This window comes from Delphinapterus leucas, chromosome 10, assembly GCF_059928025.1.
Source record: "Delphinapterus leucas isolate spDelLeu-1000000601 "Yukka" chromosome 10, BTC_Dleu_Yukka2, whole genome shotgun sequence".
Lineage (NCBI taxonomy): Eukaryota > Metazoa > Chordata > Mammalia > Artiodactyla > Monodontidae > Delphinapterus > Delphinapterus leucas.
Genome location: NC_143138.1, coordinates 68,803,442 through 68,816,729, shown reverse-complemented (window position 1 = coordinate 68,816,729; position 13,288 = coordinate 68,803,442). Strand labels below are relative to the sequence as shown.

Here is a 13,288-nt window from a genome sequence, read left to right as displayed (position 1 = left end):
AGCTCACCTGGCCTGGCCTCTTGTACAGACATAAGGTGGAGTTGCTGGGGCAGCCGCCGTTGTTGGTGGTGCATGGATCCTGAGGCAGGCACACCGTTCCGTCCCCATGGTAGTTTTCAGGGCAGCGACACTGTGCCTGCCCCCTGGGGCTCACGGAGCACTGGGCAACTGGGGAGCAGGGTGACGGCTGGCAGGGGTCAGGGGCTGCCGGGGCAGTGGAAAGAGCCCAAGTGAGACGAGCACCCAGGAGGCCCATCTCCTCCATAGCCTCTATCCAGGTTGGCCCAGGGATGGGGTGAACAGGCTGATCTAGACCTTGAGGACAGGCCCTATTTCCCTCCCTCAGGGAGAGTTCTCCCTCCCTGTAAAAGGCCAGATCGTACTTGCTGGTTTAAAAGGATGCTCACCCTGAGCTGGGGCTCCTAGCCTCTAGATCCCAGACTTACCTAGGCATTCGCCGCCCTGCTGGGTGTGGCCAGGCAGGCAGCTGCAGGTAGGGGTCTCTGCAGAGCACTGGGAGTTCTGAGGACAGTTCAGGGCCTGGCAGACCGGGAGCTCTGAGTGGAGAAAGGAGAGTTATCACAGCAGCTCAAAGTCCCAGGTTGGGAAGGAACACAGGAGCGAAGATGCTATGCCAAATTTGCTGTGTGACCCTGGCCAGGGCCCCATCCTCTCTGGGCCTCTGGGCAGTGAAGGTTTCAGATGACACCCCCTCCCCCGAGAGAGGCTGCAGGCAGAGGTCCTGCTGAGGCTCAGGCCCCATCCTTCACCCAGTCAGTCTTTCCTGCTCTGGCCACTAAAGACTGGCTACCCCAGCAGCTGCTCACCTTGGTCACAGTGGGGTCCAGTGAATCCAGCAAAGCACAGGCAGCTTCCATCCCCGAGTGGCCCATGGCGGCACACGCCATGCACACAGCTGCAGACTGGGAGGGATACACACGGACAGGTGGGACCCCAGTCTCAGCCAGGGGCACACAGGGACGTCGAGTCCCTGCCCTCTGCATCTCCAGAACTCAGCTCCAACAGGCACAACCTCAAAAATACAGAATTGTGGTGCAGGACCAGAGGGGTGGTGGGAGCCCAGCGCAGGCACTTGTGCTAGCTAGGAGGTTCAAGGAAGGCTTCCTGGAGGAGGCCTTCAAGAACAGCATGTGCAGGGGCTAGAGGTATAATAAAGCAAAGCTCATATTCCTAGAAGGGATGTGTGAGGCTGAGCAGCTGGGAGGGAGTCTGGTAGGGGCTGGCTGTAGGGACCAGGTCCCCACTGGCCCCCAAGTGGACATCGGCCCCGCCCCCTGCCTGGCCAGCACTCACCTGACTGGCAGTCAGGGCCGAAGCGGTTGGGGTCTCTACACTCCTGGCAGGCTGAGCCACTGAAGTTTTCCTGGCAGAGGGAGGCACCAAGTCAGTGCAGCCCCTCCACTGCCCCCCACCCCAGCCCCACCGGGCCCTTACCTGGCACACGCAGGTCCCGTTCCTGTCTATGCCATCCAGGCAGGTCCCGTGGCTGTTGCATGGGGTCTCAGCACCCCCAGGGCACTCTGTGGACCCCCCCCCCCCGCCTAGAACTCAGCTCTGCCCCAAGAACTCTCAATTTACCTGACCCCAGCAGCTCTGGGCAGCCCCAGACTTGGTCCCTCCCCTGGGGCAGCCAGAGCCAAGAGGCCCAGCTGTCCGTTAAATAAGCCAGTTGAAGGGGAAGGTAGGCGGGTTGAGGCATGAGGAGCAAGGCTGGGACCCTCCCCCATACCATAGCACTGGGACCCCCAGTAGCCAGGGCAGCAGGCCTTCTGCACCACGTCCTTCGAGCACTCCACGCTGCAGCCGCTCACAGACAACAAAGAGCCCCCCAGCTGGACCTCGTACCTGGGGACCAAGGATGGGCAGGGCGATGGGAGGGTCTCCCCCAGCAGCCTCCAGCCCAGCCTCCCCACACTGGGTTCTGTTACTCTTGGTCTCCCGACCCCTTCCCGCCTGGCCCTGAGCTGAACACAGGGCCTGGTCCATAGTAGATGCTCAATAAACAGCACTTGCCCTGCATTCTTACTCCTTCCTCCCTACTTATCTCTGTCCCAATGGAGGGGCCAACAGACATGTGGATGAATGAGTCCCTGCCCTCACTACCCAGGCCTGCCAGGCCCTCCTGGTCCCCTGCCATCCCACAGGATACCCCTGGAAGCAAGCAAGGGTGGAGTGGGGGTCCGCACCGGCAGTCCTGTGAGATCTTCTCCGGGAACTCCCGAAGCCAGCCCGAGGGACACACCCGCTTCTTGATGGCAGGGCACGGGGTGCAGGGTATGTGAGTGACAAACCTGGTCTTCATGTCACAGCGTCTGGACTGTACCTGGGCATGGGGAGGGTTTGGAGTGAGGGACCTGAACCCTGCACACAGCCCTGACCCTTGATCGCAGCGAGGCCTAGCACCCCTCTCCAGGCCCTGGTTTCCCATCTGTTCACTGGGGAGGCAGTGAGAACAGGGAAGGCCCTGAGTGTGGGGGAAACCGGCCTGTCACAGGCTGTCCCTGCCACAGTGTGTCTCTATGTCCACAGCCACACACCTCTGCCTCTGCCCGGGGGCCTGGAGGCACACCCAGAAGCCTCAGGGTCTCTGCCTTCTGTGGTCCTCTTGTTCCACCCTGGGTGATTCAAAGGAGGAAACTGAACCCCAGAAGGGTGGCCCTCGCCTGTAGCCACCCAGGAACTTTAACCTAGACTCTCAAGCTGGTGCTCATTCACCCCTTTCATTTAAACATAAACACTAAATGACAGGCTGACACTGTTGGGGAGGAGAACACGGTTGACGCCATCCTCCGTCCCCTGGGCACAGGCAGGATGAGAGCTTCAGCCACGCGCCATGGGGCTGGCCCTCCAGTTGTCACTCTGCTCTGAGCACGTCCCCACCTCACTCGCAAATGACCCCCTCGGCCAGCCCAGGGCCCTCTCTGGTGCCCTGCGGTCAGAGACCCAGCAGCCAGACCCATGCCCGAGGCCAACCCGTGTGAGCAGGCGTGTGGGAGGGGGTCTGAGTTTGGGCCAAGCAGTCACATTCCCTGAGCCCTGGTCCAGGCCTGGCCCACAGCCCCACCCGCCAGCCGGGACCCAGGGGTCCACTGCCCATCACTGGATGGGCAGTGCTGGGAGTGAGAGAACTGAGAAGACCCAGGCTGGAGGCCCAGGTGGCTTCCTGGGGAGGTGACAATTGAGTTGGGACCTGAAGGATGCATGAAAATTGGTCAGGGTCACTGCTCCTAGCAGAGGGGACAGGAGAGGCAAAAGTCACGAAGTGGGAAGACGCAAACGGCCATGTGTGATGAGGCAGAGACACACAGAGACAGGCAGAGAGGAGGCTGGAGAGGAGCTGGGGCCAGACCAGGCCAGTGAGGGGAGGTGGAGTCCGGAGCAGACCCAGGACTCGTTTATGTTTTAAATGGGCCCTCTGGCTGCTGCATGGAGAACAGAGGTGGGGGCAGGAGAAGAGATGGTCACCTGAGAGCCAAGAAAGCCCTGGGCCTGCAGTCCACTCGCTGGCCTGTCACAGCTCCCCCAAGTCCGCCATCAGTGTGGGGCTACCATTACGGCAACAAAGTCCCAATAACCTACAGCGCTGGCCCTGGAGGAATGGAAGCTAAACTCTTGGTTGTCAATGGGAGAAAAGACCACAGCAAAGTGCATTTTGATGAGGAGAGCTTTCAGGGGCTTGGGGCATGGCCTGGAGAAGCTGAGAAGTTCTCATCTTAAAAAGTGCTGAAATGTATAACTGATTCACTTTGTTATAAAGCAGAAACTAACACACCCTTGTAAAGCAATTATACCCCAATAAAGATGTTAAAAAAAAAGAAAAAAAAAAGTGCTGGACACAATGTGCTCCAAAAGGGAGTAAACCCAGAACATCTCTTTCCTAGAACACATCACAGATGTGTGGCTCTCAAAGCCAGAGAAAAGGAGAAATAGTGCCTCAGTACTTTCTGGTGTACATGAAGGTCTCAGGGCCTCTCCCAGCTGCTGTGATTTGGCCTTTTCCGCTCCTGCCTCTGTGGTCTGCAAAGAGGGAAGTTGCTGCAGGCGGCCTCAGCCCGAGCTGTGGGGCTGGATGTTGTGGTCTCATTCCCCAGCCTGAGGCTCGGTCTTTGCTGAGCCAGGGAGCGACTAGGAAGTTGGGTAATTTCAGGGCCAGGCAGCTGCTGGCTCAGGGCAAAGGCTCTGCAGGTGGTGGGCTCCCCTGAGGGCCACAGCTGCCAGCGTCAGCGCAATGGCCCAGGGACCAGTTCTCAGAGCAGCCCTGGGTAAGGGCTCAGGGGCAGTGAGGGAGCACTGTCCTCACTCTTGGGCAGAGGGGGCGGTCCTGTCAAGTGGGGGGTGAGTCACAAGCACGGGAGGAAGCTGGAGCCTTGTGGCTGGTGGTGGGGTGGACACTCATTCACGAGCTGTTGCATCTGTAACTGTGTGATGGATGGATAAACCAGCGGACAAGTCACACTTCTCTCTGGGACCTCACCGGAAGTGGGCATGCAGGCCCCCTCTGCCTGGTGGCGTGGAAGGAGCATCAGCCCCAGCCGACAATCTCGCCACTGGTCCCGTTGGGTGGAGTGAGGCTGGATTCCAGCCGAGTGCTGAATCAGATTCCCTTCTTCCCTAGGGCACCTCGGGACCCGTCTGAGCCAGGCGGGTGCTGCTCCCCCTCCCTGTCCTAATCCAGAACTGATTTTGCAATGTCTGCATCCCATAGAGACACTGCTGGGGAAGTTGAGGAGACACGAGGTGTTAGCCTGTTGTGAGAAGGTGGAAGAAGTTCCCCCAAGCTGGGGTCCAGGGCCCAGAACCCAAACTCCCTCAGATGGGAAGGGACCTCCCAAACTACTTCCCCCTGCCCAAGATCAATGCTCCTCTCCCTTCAAACCCCAGCTGGAGACCACAGGCTTCACCTGCACCAGCATACACCTAGCAGAGGAGGCACTTGTGAAAGACTTGAATAGACAGGTGCTAAGCCCCGTCCTCCAGGAAGCCTTCTCTGCCTCTACTGCCTGAACCTTCCTGTGTTTGAGTTCTGCTCCTCACTAGCTATGTGACCCAGAAGTCATCCCTTCCCCTTAGAGCCTCGGTTTCCTAATGTTTACCGTGGATCTCGTGCTACACAAGGTGCCGGTAGTGCTGAGGGACTGAGGGTGAGTGAGAGGCCAGCGTCGCTGCGTCCCTGACAAGAACCCCCAGGGCCCTCTTCCCTGGCCCAGGAGGTCTGAGCCCCAGCCCCAGAAGGCAGACTTAGAGGTGGTCTGTGACAAGGAAAAACTCCCAGGCTGAGGCCCCTCATAGACCCCTGTCACAAGAACATAAGGAGGTGGCCTTCGAAATTCCCTTGCATTGTACACATGGGGAAACTGAGGCAGGGAGGGAGCAGGAACCACCTGCAGGGCTCAGCACAGCCTGAAACCCTTGGCTCTTCCACCATCACTGTCACTTTTTCAACCTCAGATCTGCCCGTTCCCAACCCTGACTTGGCCCTGAAGCTGGTGAGGCCCCTCACCAGACCACAAGGCCGATGAGAGCAAGCCCCAGGGTAGCACAGGGCCTGGGTCCCTGTCCTGGCTCTGCCTGGCAGTGGGATCCTGGGCAAGTCCTTTTCCTCTCGGGACCTCAGTCTGCCTGTTAGTGATTTGAGGACACTATCAGCTGCCCCAAGAGAACCTGGCCTCACAGGAGAGGGTCCTTCACCTGGAGGCAGGCCCCAGCCAGGTGACTCTGTCTCCAGGCCTAGGGTGGGAGGCTCTTACAGAAACTCCAGTTGGGAAAATGTCCCTACTATGGGGCTTGGGTGGATCTGCAGACAGGCATCCCAAAGGGGGCTTGTGCATGTGGACCTGACAGCCACACACTGGGACCGTCGGCTCCTCCCTCATGGCCAGAGAGGGAACCGCAGATGGCGGTCTGGAGCGTGGCTCTGGAGTTGGACCGACCTGTCTCTATCATCCTTGGGTTTTGGCTTCCTCAAGCGGAGAATAACAGGGCCCACTGCTCAGGGGCTGGGATGGCTTGAGGGGATGATGCTGGGTGTGCCCAGGGCTGTGCACTTGAACAGCAGCTCTTAGGCTTGAGGGCATTATTGTTGGCTGCTGTTTGCCCAGAGGGACTGGGGGTGAGTAGACCTCATTCTGCCTCTGGGCACACACACATGCACACACACCCAGCATGCCTACACATGGTCCATGTGAGCCTCTCAGTTTGTCAGCCCTGCGAGGGTTGGGGGTGATCACATCTCCCATCCCCAATCCAGGGCCACAGAGACACCGGGCCTCAGTCCGGGCAGGGGGATGGGCCTGGCTCTGTATACCCTACCCTCAGGCTGGGGAGACCTGGGACGGCTGCCCACACCCCCCGGCTGGCTAGCCGGACACAGAGGTGCAGGCTGACACATCCCTGCCACCCCAAGCAGCGAGACACAGACCTCAGCCTGGGGAGGTGGGCACAAGAGCCCAGCCCCCTGTCCAGCTCAGAGAAGGTCAGACAAGAACCAGCTGCCCTGTGTGTCCTCAGCCCCGTGCCTGATCCATGAGCGCTCCCTCCCTGCTCCTACCACTGGCTGGGAGGGCCCGGATGTCATGTCCCCCGCGACCGGCTCACACTCACCTTCTGCCCCCCGATGAAGCTGAAGCCTGCCAGGCAGAGGACCAGGAGGCAGAGCAGGAGGTGGTCCCGGGGCTCTGCCATGGCTGGTGGTGGCTGGCGGGCACGCTGTCCAGGACAGAACTGGGGCAGCCGGCGTGGAGAATGAGCTCTAGGAGGCAGGCACAGGGCGGGCAGGCAAGACAGGGAGGGCGGGCGCTTTAAAAGCAGCCGGGAGGCCCCGCCAGCTCACCCCCACAGGAACCCGCCAGGATTTCCTCCTGCGTATCAGCAGCCTGCAGGCGGAAGGGAAGGTGCTGGCCACTGACCCCTGCATGGACGCCTGGGCCCAGCATGGGGCTTCCTGGCCCGGGACCCTCCTCCTGGCGTCAGCCTCCAAGCCCACCATTAGCCACAAGCCTGGGGTGTTTCAGAGGTTGTGAAGCACACTCAGGAGCAGATGCAAACAACTCCCCAACCCCAAGTACCTGCAAGCCCAGCATGTTTCATTCAGAAGCTCTGGGGGGTTCTGGTGCCTGGGGGAGAGGGCAGCCTCTGAATCAGGTCCGTCTGCCTCTACCTTTCCAGCTGCTGAGGGCACGTGCAGGCCTCCGACTCCCTGCTAAGTGGACAGTCATCAGGCTGCTCCCCCTCACCTGCCCTGCTCGGCCTCCACTGCCCAGGATCCCCATCCCCCATGTGTCCCTGCACCGCCCTTCTCACCCAGAGAGGCCTCCTTGCTGCCAGTAGCCCTCCCTTCCCAATCCATTCTCCACTCAGCCCTGAGGCTTGCCCCCTGTGCCCCGCATCCCTCTCCACAGCAGGCCAGCCTCTCTGACCTGGTTGCCTGCTCTCCACACCCCCAACTCTGTTCCACCACAGGCTTTTCTACTCCATAACCACAGAGCAAGCTCCCTGGGTGCTGCCGTTACCCCAGATCCTCACAGGACTCACCACAAGGTTCAGCCTCAGGTCAAAGGTCTCCAGCCTTCACCTCCTCGTAGCACTGGCCACCAGCTGACACTAGTTTATTTTCTGTCCCCCGCTGGAATGTCAGCTATGGGAGAGCAGGGAAGGGGCCGGGCTGGTTCACGCATGGATGCTCACTTCAGATTTGTGGGCTGAATGAATGCAGGCACTTTTATTATCCTGTTACTGGTGGGGAAACGGACGCTCAAAGGGGCTAGGGAATTTGTCTAAGATCACTCAGCTAACCAGTGTGAAGATCCAACCCCAGGTCTGCTGCCTGTGGGGCACCCTTCCCCCCACTACATTGCACGGACTCCCCCCATTAGGTCCTGTCCTCACGGACCCAGGCTGGGGTCGGCTGCTAACTGTTGGGCTCTGGGACCTGGGAACAGCAGTCTAGGTGGTAAGGCCTATGCATGGAGGACTCTGCCTCTGGTCTATAAATCCCCATTTATGTATGACATAACCGATGGAGACAGGCAGGTGGCCCATCTGTACAGGCTTTTGATAAAGGTCTGGTTGGGGGCAGTCCCTCCCCCATCAGCTGAGGGGCCATGGGGCTGGTCTTTGAGATCTGGCTGGGGGGAGGTGAATGCAGAGACCCTCCCCTCCCCTTGGTGGCTCCTCCCATCCACCACAGCCTTCCTGATGGTGATGGATCCTCCAGGCAAGGATCCCCACTCTGCTGGCATGAAGGGAAAAATGAGGAGAAGCAGGCCTGGGAACCCGGCTGGCCCCTCCCCCATCCCCAATACTGCTGGGCCGAAACAGTCCTGCAGCCTTAGGGCCGAAGGCTCCTGACTGGCCAGGATGAGAGAAAGTAAGTGGGCCTCGGGGGCCCTGCTATGGGGTAGAAATGGGTTGAGGAGGGACTGGGCACAGGGGCTGGCTCCCAAAGAAATCCCACATCCTAGCTCAGCAGAGCTCCCTGAAGCAACCCTCTCTCAGGACATGAACCCAGACACGGACAGCACAGAGCCCTCCTCCCCACTATCCACCGCTGGGGCCACCTCCTCTGCAGGCCATGCTGGTGAGACCCCCTAGACCCCACAGAGTAAGCCGTCCCAGACTCCAGGCCTAACCCTCACAACAGGTCGGGTGTGACATTCCTGATCTGAGGGTTGGCAGGGCAGCAGCCGGTGTGCCAGGGGCACCTGAGGAGCTTCATTCCTCTCATTTGCCCTGAGGCTCCTGGTTTAGCCACAGCCCAGCACGGCCCTGTCCAAAGATCCCCTCACACCTCCCCTGTCCCAGGCTCCACAGACACCCATCCAGCATCTGGCCCTGGGAGAGCAGCTCCCTTTGCCCTTCACAGGCTCCTCCCCTCTTCCTTTACCCCAAGACCTTCTTGCAGCTCTAGGCACCCTCTCCCCCTCAGGCCAACCACGCCCTGAACCAATGCCCTGCTGGGACCCCAGTGGCCCTTGAAATAAAAGACCCAGACTGTGTCAAACTTGGCTTTACTGGAATAGAGAAAATAGGCAACAGGAATCACACTTGGTGCTGGCAGCTCTAGGTCCCCTGCTCCCAGCCCTCTCAGCCCCAAGGCCTGGGGGACTCCTGCCCCCATGGGGCTCTCCCACTTGTCTGGACCAGGAGAGGCCTCCCCTTTGGAAAACTGCATGGAGCGGGAGCTTTCAATGTGCATTTCTCTGCCAGCTTCATAATTAGCAGCAAGTGCCCACAATGACAGCAACAGCAACAAGACTGAACTTAACATCTCGGGAAAGGACGCGTAGAAGAGTAAACCAGACCCACGGCGCCACATGTTAACAACGGTCCCACAAAAGACACGAAACTGGTGTGCCTGGCCACGCGGCACCAGGGGCAGGCAGCAGATCCGCGGGAGGCTGAGAACCAACTGAACACACATGTTCACATTCTCTGGGAGGACAATCAAACAAAGGTACCGAAAGAGAAGAGAACATTTTAAAAAAGCAAAGAAAGCCTGCTTCCCGGCCCTGAGTGGACACCAGGCCAGACACGGCGGGTGGCAAGGGCCAGCTACAACCCGGGCTAGCCAGTGAGCTCCACGGGCAGCTCCCGGCCACAAAGGGCCTCCCACTGGCGGGCCAACAGCGAGATGAGCTTCTCTCGGCTCTCAGCGCTGGGGACAAACACCTGCCACTGGACCTCACGGCCCTGGCCGCCTCTAGCCGGGCCACCTGGCACCTCCCCAAAGTGGTCCAGGGTGACGCTGCCCATGAGGTCGTGGCCCTGCACGTCGTCAAAGACCAGGGTGAGGGCCTGTGGGTATGTCTGGTAGCCCATGAGCACGCGGTCCAGGTCCCGGATGCGGCGGCCGTCGTCCAGCCGGTACCGGTCCCTCTGTGGCGGCTCTTTGGCGAACTCGGGCAGCGGGTAGTGGACGAAGTCCTCGTCCAGGAGGAAGATCTCGGCGCTGGTGAGCAGGAGCGTTTTGGGGCGCAACATGCCCCTGCAGCGCCCAGATAGTGGTGTGCCCACCTGGAAGGCCTGCACGTACAGCAGGATGCTGAGGGATGGTGCCTTCTCTGGGTCAGCCACCTTCTGGGCCACAGTGAATGTCAGGTCCCCGACCTCCTCCTCACTGGGGTAGGTGAACTTGACACGGCTTGAGTGGATCAGCTCATAGTTCTCCATCTTCCCTGCAGAGAGAGACGCCACCGGGGCTGCAGCCTGGAACTGGCCTGTGGTGGTTCACCAGCAGCCCCAAGCCACCCAGAGACGGCAGCATGAGTCACGTGTCTGTCAGAAGTGGGAGAGAGCACTCCAAGCCCCCACCCTCAGGCAGAGACCCTCAGGCCAGCAGCTCAGAGAAGAGCAGACACTGAGATGCGGTTGTGGATTTGCCGGGCCAGAGACTCTGCCATGGAAAAGCCATGGAAAACCCTAGCTGACTAAGCAGAAAAAGAGAGAGAGAGAGAGAGCTAGAAGCAGAGAGGGTGCTGCGGCACAGAGAGGTTGTCCCAGGGCCTGCTGCAGCCCTTGGGGTTGGCGAGGAGACCCGAGCTGGGTGGGGATACCTGTGGTCTTGTTTCCAAACTCAGAGTAGAAGTCTTTGTCGACAGGCTCAGGTGAGGGTGTGCGTTCCAGCAAGGAGAGCACGGCCATGAGGTGCTGGAGGAAGCAGTGTGTCAGGTAGCTGTCCCGTGTCAAGCATGTAACCACCTGCGCCGGAGAGGAGCCTGCGGGAGAAGGGGCCGGGCACGGTTGCAGGCTGCTACTCCCCCCAGCCCCATCCCCACCCCTGGAGCCGTCTCTAGTCTCTAGCAGGTTAGCCTGGACCTGAGGACCACAGAGCCAGGGTCAGGAGGACCCACTTGAGGAAGCATCACGGGGCCTGGGGAGACGGCCATTTCTCAGGCCGGAAGGGCTGTAACATTTTTCTGGAAGGGGATACAGAGGCATTAGGGAAAGAGCTTAGCTTTCTCTCTTCAGGAAGTATGAGTCAGAAACATCCTGCCCGTGAGCCCAGGGCCCACTCTGCCCGCCCACCCAGCACTTTGCCGCCTCTGTCCCCAGCCTCTCGCTCCAAGTCCTGAAGGGTGAGTTCTGCCCTCTCAGCAGTTCCTGAAGCTGCTTCCTCCCGCTCCGGTGAACTGGCTTTTGAGCAGATAAACTCTGCCTGTGATAATGCACCCACATATGAAGGTGGAAGCCCACTGGTGACACTGGCCTTCACCCAAAATAGGACAAAAGCACAGTGGCCACTCACCCGTCAGCCGGAAATACTGGTCAAAGAGTCCAACGTTGACTACATGCAGGTCGCTGAGTTTTAAAACAAAGCACTGAGAGATGTGGAAGGGACTGTTGTTGTAGTCGGCGTTTTTCTGATGCCAGAAATCTGTGGTAGACAGAAAGGGAGAGAACATGGTGGTGGCCGTGCTGGGTGAGCACAAGGTTCCCAGGTGTGCAGCTGCGTGGAGCAGGAACGGCCCCCCTTGATGGCCTGGCCCACTGAGGCCTGGCAAGGAGCCCCCACCACCTCTGAGCACACATGGCCTCGGGGAAACGTGTTTTACAGTCTGAGCCTTGCCTGGTACGCTGGAGACACCAGGAGCCCTAGGACAGGGCACTGGCTAAGGCACCCACCAAGGCCCCAAGGGGCAGAGGCTGCCCAACACTCCCCCCAGCACGCCTGGGTCCCGGGCACTCACAGGGCCTTACTGGGCGCTTTCACGCCTGGCCTCGCATCCCATGTGACAGCTCCAGGAGGAAAGTGCTGTCATCACCCCCCTTCCTCAGAAAATAGATTCTTGGCCCAGTGCAGCCAAATCGCTGCTGCCTGACGTGGCACAGGGGCTCTAGAGACAGAACCCCGCCCATCCCCTCAGGACCCAGTGCCCACCCTGCAGCGGCTCCGAGAAGTAGCGGCGGAGGCCATCGTGCAGCACAAAGTACACGGCCTTAGTGGAGAGCAGCACGCAGGCGGTCACCTCTAGCCCCGGGGTCTGGTAGAACACCACCGACGACCACAGGAGGTGCCGCAGCTCCTCGTTTTCCACCTGGACACAGAGGGGCCGGGTTGGGGCCTGCAGGAGAGCAGGGCGGCCGGGGCACACAGCTCCTCCTGCAGGCCTCTGCGGAGGGTGGCCTCCACCAGCCCCACTACCCAGTGACCTGCCGTCCCAGGGACAGGCCCACAGCCTTGAATGGGGAGGCATGGGACCTCTACTGTGTCTCGTCAACGTATTTATAAACTCCGAACGTGGTGAGGGATGGGAGACAGTGTGCCGTGGGGTCTGCCCGGGGCCCGAGGCTAGGAATGGCCACAGGAGGACGCGGTGATGGAGGGAACAACTGGCCAGGGAAGGGCACCCCAGGTTCTCCCTACTCAGGCCCTCAAAGCTGTGAACAGCTGAAGCTGGGGGAAAAGCCAGCACACAGAAGTCTGGGAACCTGAGGCTAACCCCAAGATGAGCCTGCCGGGGCCCCAGGACAACAGTGCCACCTTCCTCCACAGGCGCGCTGGCCCTACCTCTGCAACGCTGCTGTGGAAGAACTCGACGATGGCGCTCCCCTGCAGGCTGGCGATGTGCCGGAGCGACGGGCAGGCGGGCAGGTGCGAAGGGATCTGATTCTCCTCTGACGTGGACCGGATCAAGTGCTCACTTGGGTACTGGGCGGGGGCCTCCACTTGTGCTGGGGCCTCCGCTGCCAGGGCTGAGGCCCCCACTGAGGCCTCCAAAGGGGTCTCTGCTGAGGCTGGGGCCTCCGCTGGGACCAAAACTGGCACTGAGGGCTCTGCCGGAGCTGGGGTCTTTGCTGGGGTTAGAGCTGGGACCTCCGCTGGGGCTGGGGCTGGAGCCTCTGCCGGGACCTCCTGGAGATGCTGCTCATTGCTGCATCTCCCAATCCCCCAAGAAAAACCATATTAACACATGAGTCCCAAATACAGATTCACATCCCACGTGTAACCTCAGTGTGAGGGAAATGCATGTACCACACACCACCTCTGGGGTCATTTGGGGATTTCATCTTGGTTCCTCATGGGAAGACCAAAGAGCAGAGAGAAAGTGCCGGGACCCTTTCTCTTCGGCGGGAGATGGGAAGATAGGGCAGGGCTGAGAAAGACAGATGTGGCTCATGAGCTGAAAAATCATTTTGAGAAGGTGGTAAAGGTGTCAGAAATGCCACTACAGAGTCCAGAGCACAGACCAAGGTGCCCAGGGCTGGGACCTTGGGGAACATGGAGTTGAGAACCAAATACTCAAACTGCTCCTCAGTTTGCCTTTGAGGC

The 13,288-nt window shown here is 60.0% G+C and overlaps 2 protein-coding genes across 11 annotated transcripts in view; both read right to left on the bottom strand.

Moving 5' to 3' along the window:
• The window catches only part of STAB1 (stabilin 1), a 29,105-nt gene extending 20,244 nt beyond the window's left edge, over positions 1-8,861 (bottom strand). For 2 of the 9 annotated variants that reach the window (XR_004023799.2, XR_016394729.1), the window contains exons 1-10: positions 7,552-8,861; positions 7,086-7,216; positions 6,622-6,769; positions 2,208-2,344; positions 1,751-1,866; positions 1,456-1,541; positions 1,315-1,384; positions 828-923; positions 447-557; positions 8-204 (exon numbers count right to left, since the gene is read on the bottom strand). Coding sequence is in view for 7 of the 9 variants with exons in the window: in XM_089919441.1 (XP_089775567.1) it covers positions 8-204; positions 447-557; positions 828-923; positions 1,315-1,384; positions 1,456-1,541; positions 1,751-1,866; positions 2,208-2,344; positions 6,622-6,702 (894 nt within the window). In the remaining 2 variants the exon portion in view is untranslated. Of the gene's footprint in view, positions 1-7; positions 205-446; positions 558-827; positions 924-1,314; positions 1,385-1,455; positions 1,542-1,750; positions 1,867-2,207; positions 2,345-6,621; positions 6,999-7,085; positions 7,220-7,551 lie in introns of those variants that run through there. The other 7 variants (XM_030762382.2, XM_089919446.1, XM_089919444.1 and 4 more) reach the window with 5 other exon arrangements.
• Positions 8,862-9,010: 149 nt separating this feature from the next.
• The window catches only part of NISCH (nischarin), a 42,851-nt gene continuing 38,573 nt past the window's right edge, over positions 9,011-13,288 (bottom strand). Inside the window, exons 17-21 of one of the 2 annotated variants that reach the window (XM_022572927.3) lie at positions 12,527-12,896; positions 11,897-12,053; positions 11,264-11,392; positions 10,572-10,733; positions 9,011-10,193 (exon numbers count right to left, since the gene is read on the bottom strand). In XM_022572927.3, coding sequence (XP_022428635.1) covers positions 9,583-10,193; positions 10,572-10,733; positions 11,264-11,392; positions 11,897-12,053; positions 12,527-12,896 — 1,429 coding nt within the window. In that variant the 3' untranslated portion in view covers positions 9,011-9,582. The remainder of the gene's footprint in view (positions 10,194-10,571; positions 10,734-11,263; positions 11,393-11,896; positions 12,054-12,526; positions 12,897-13,288) is intronic. The other variant, XM_022572928.3, reaches the window with a different exon arrangement.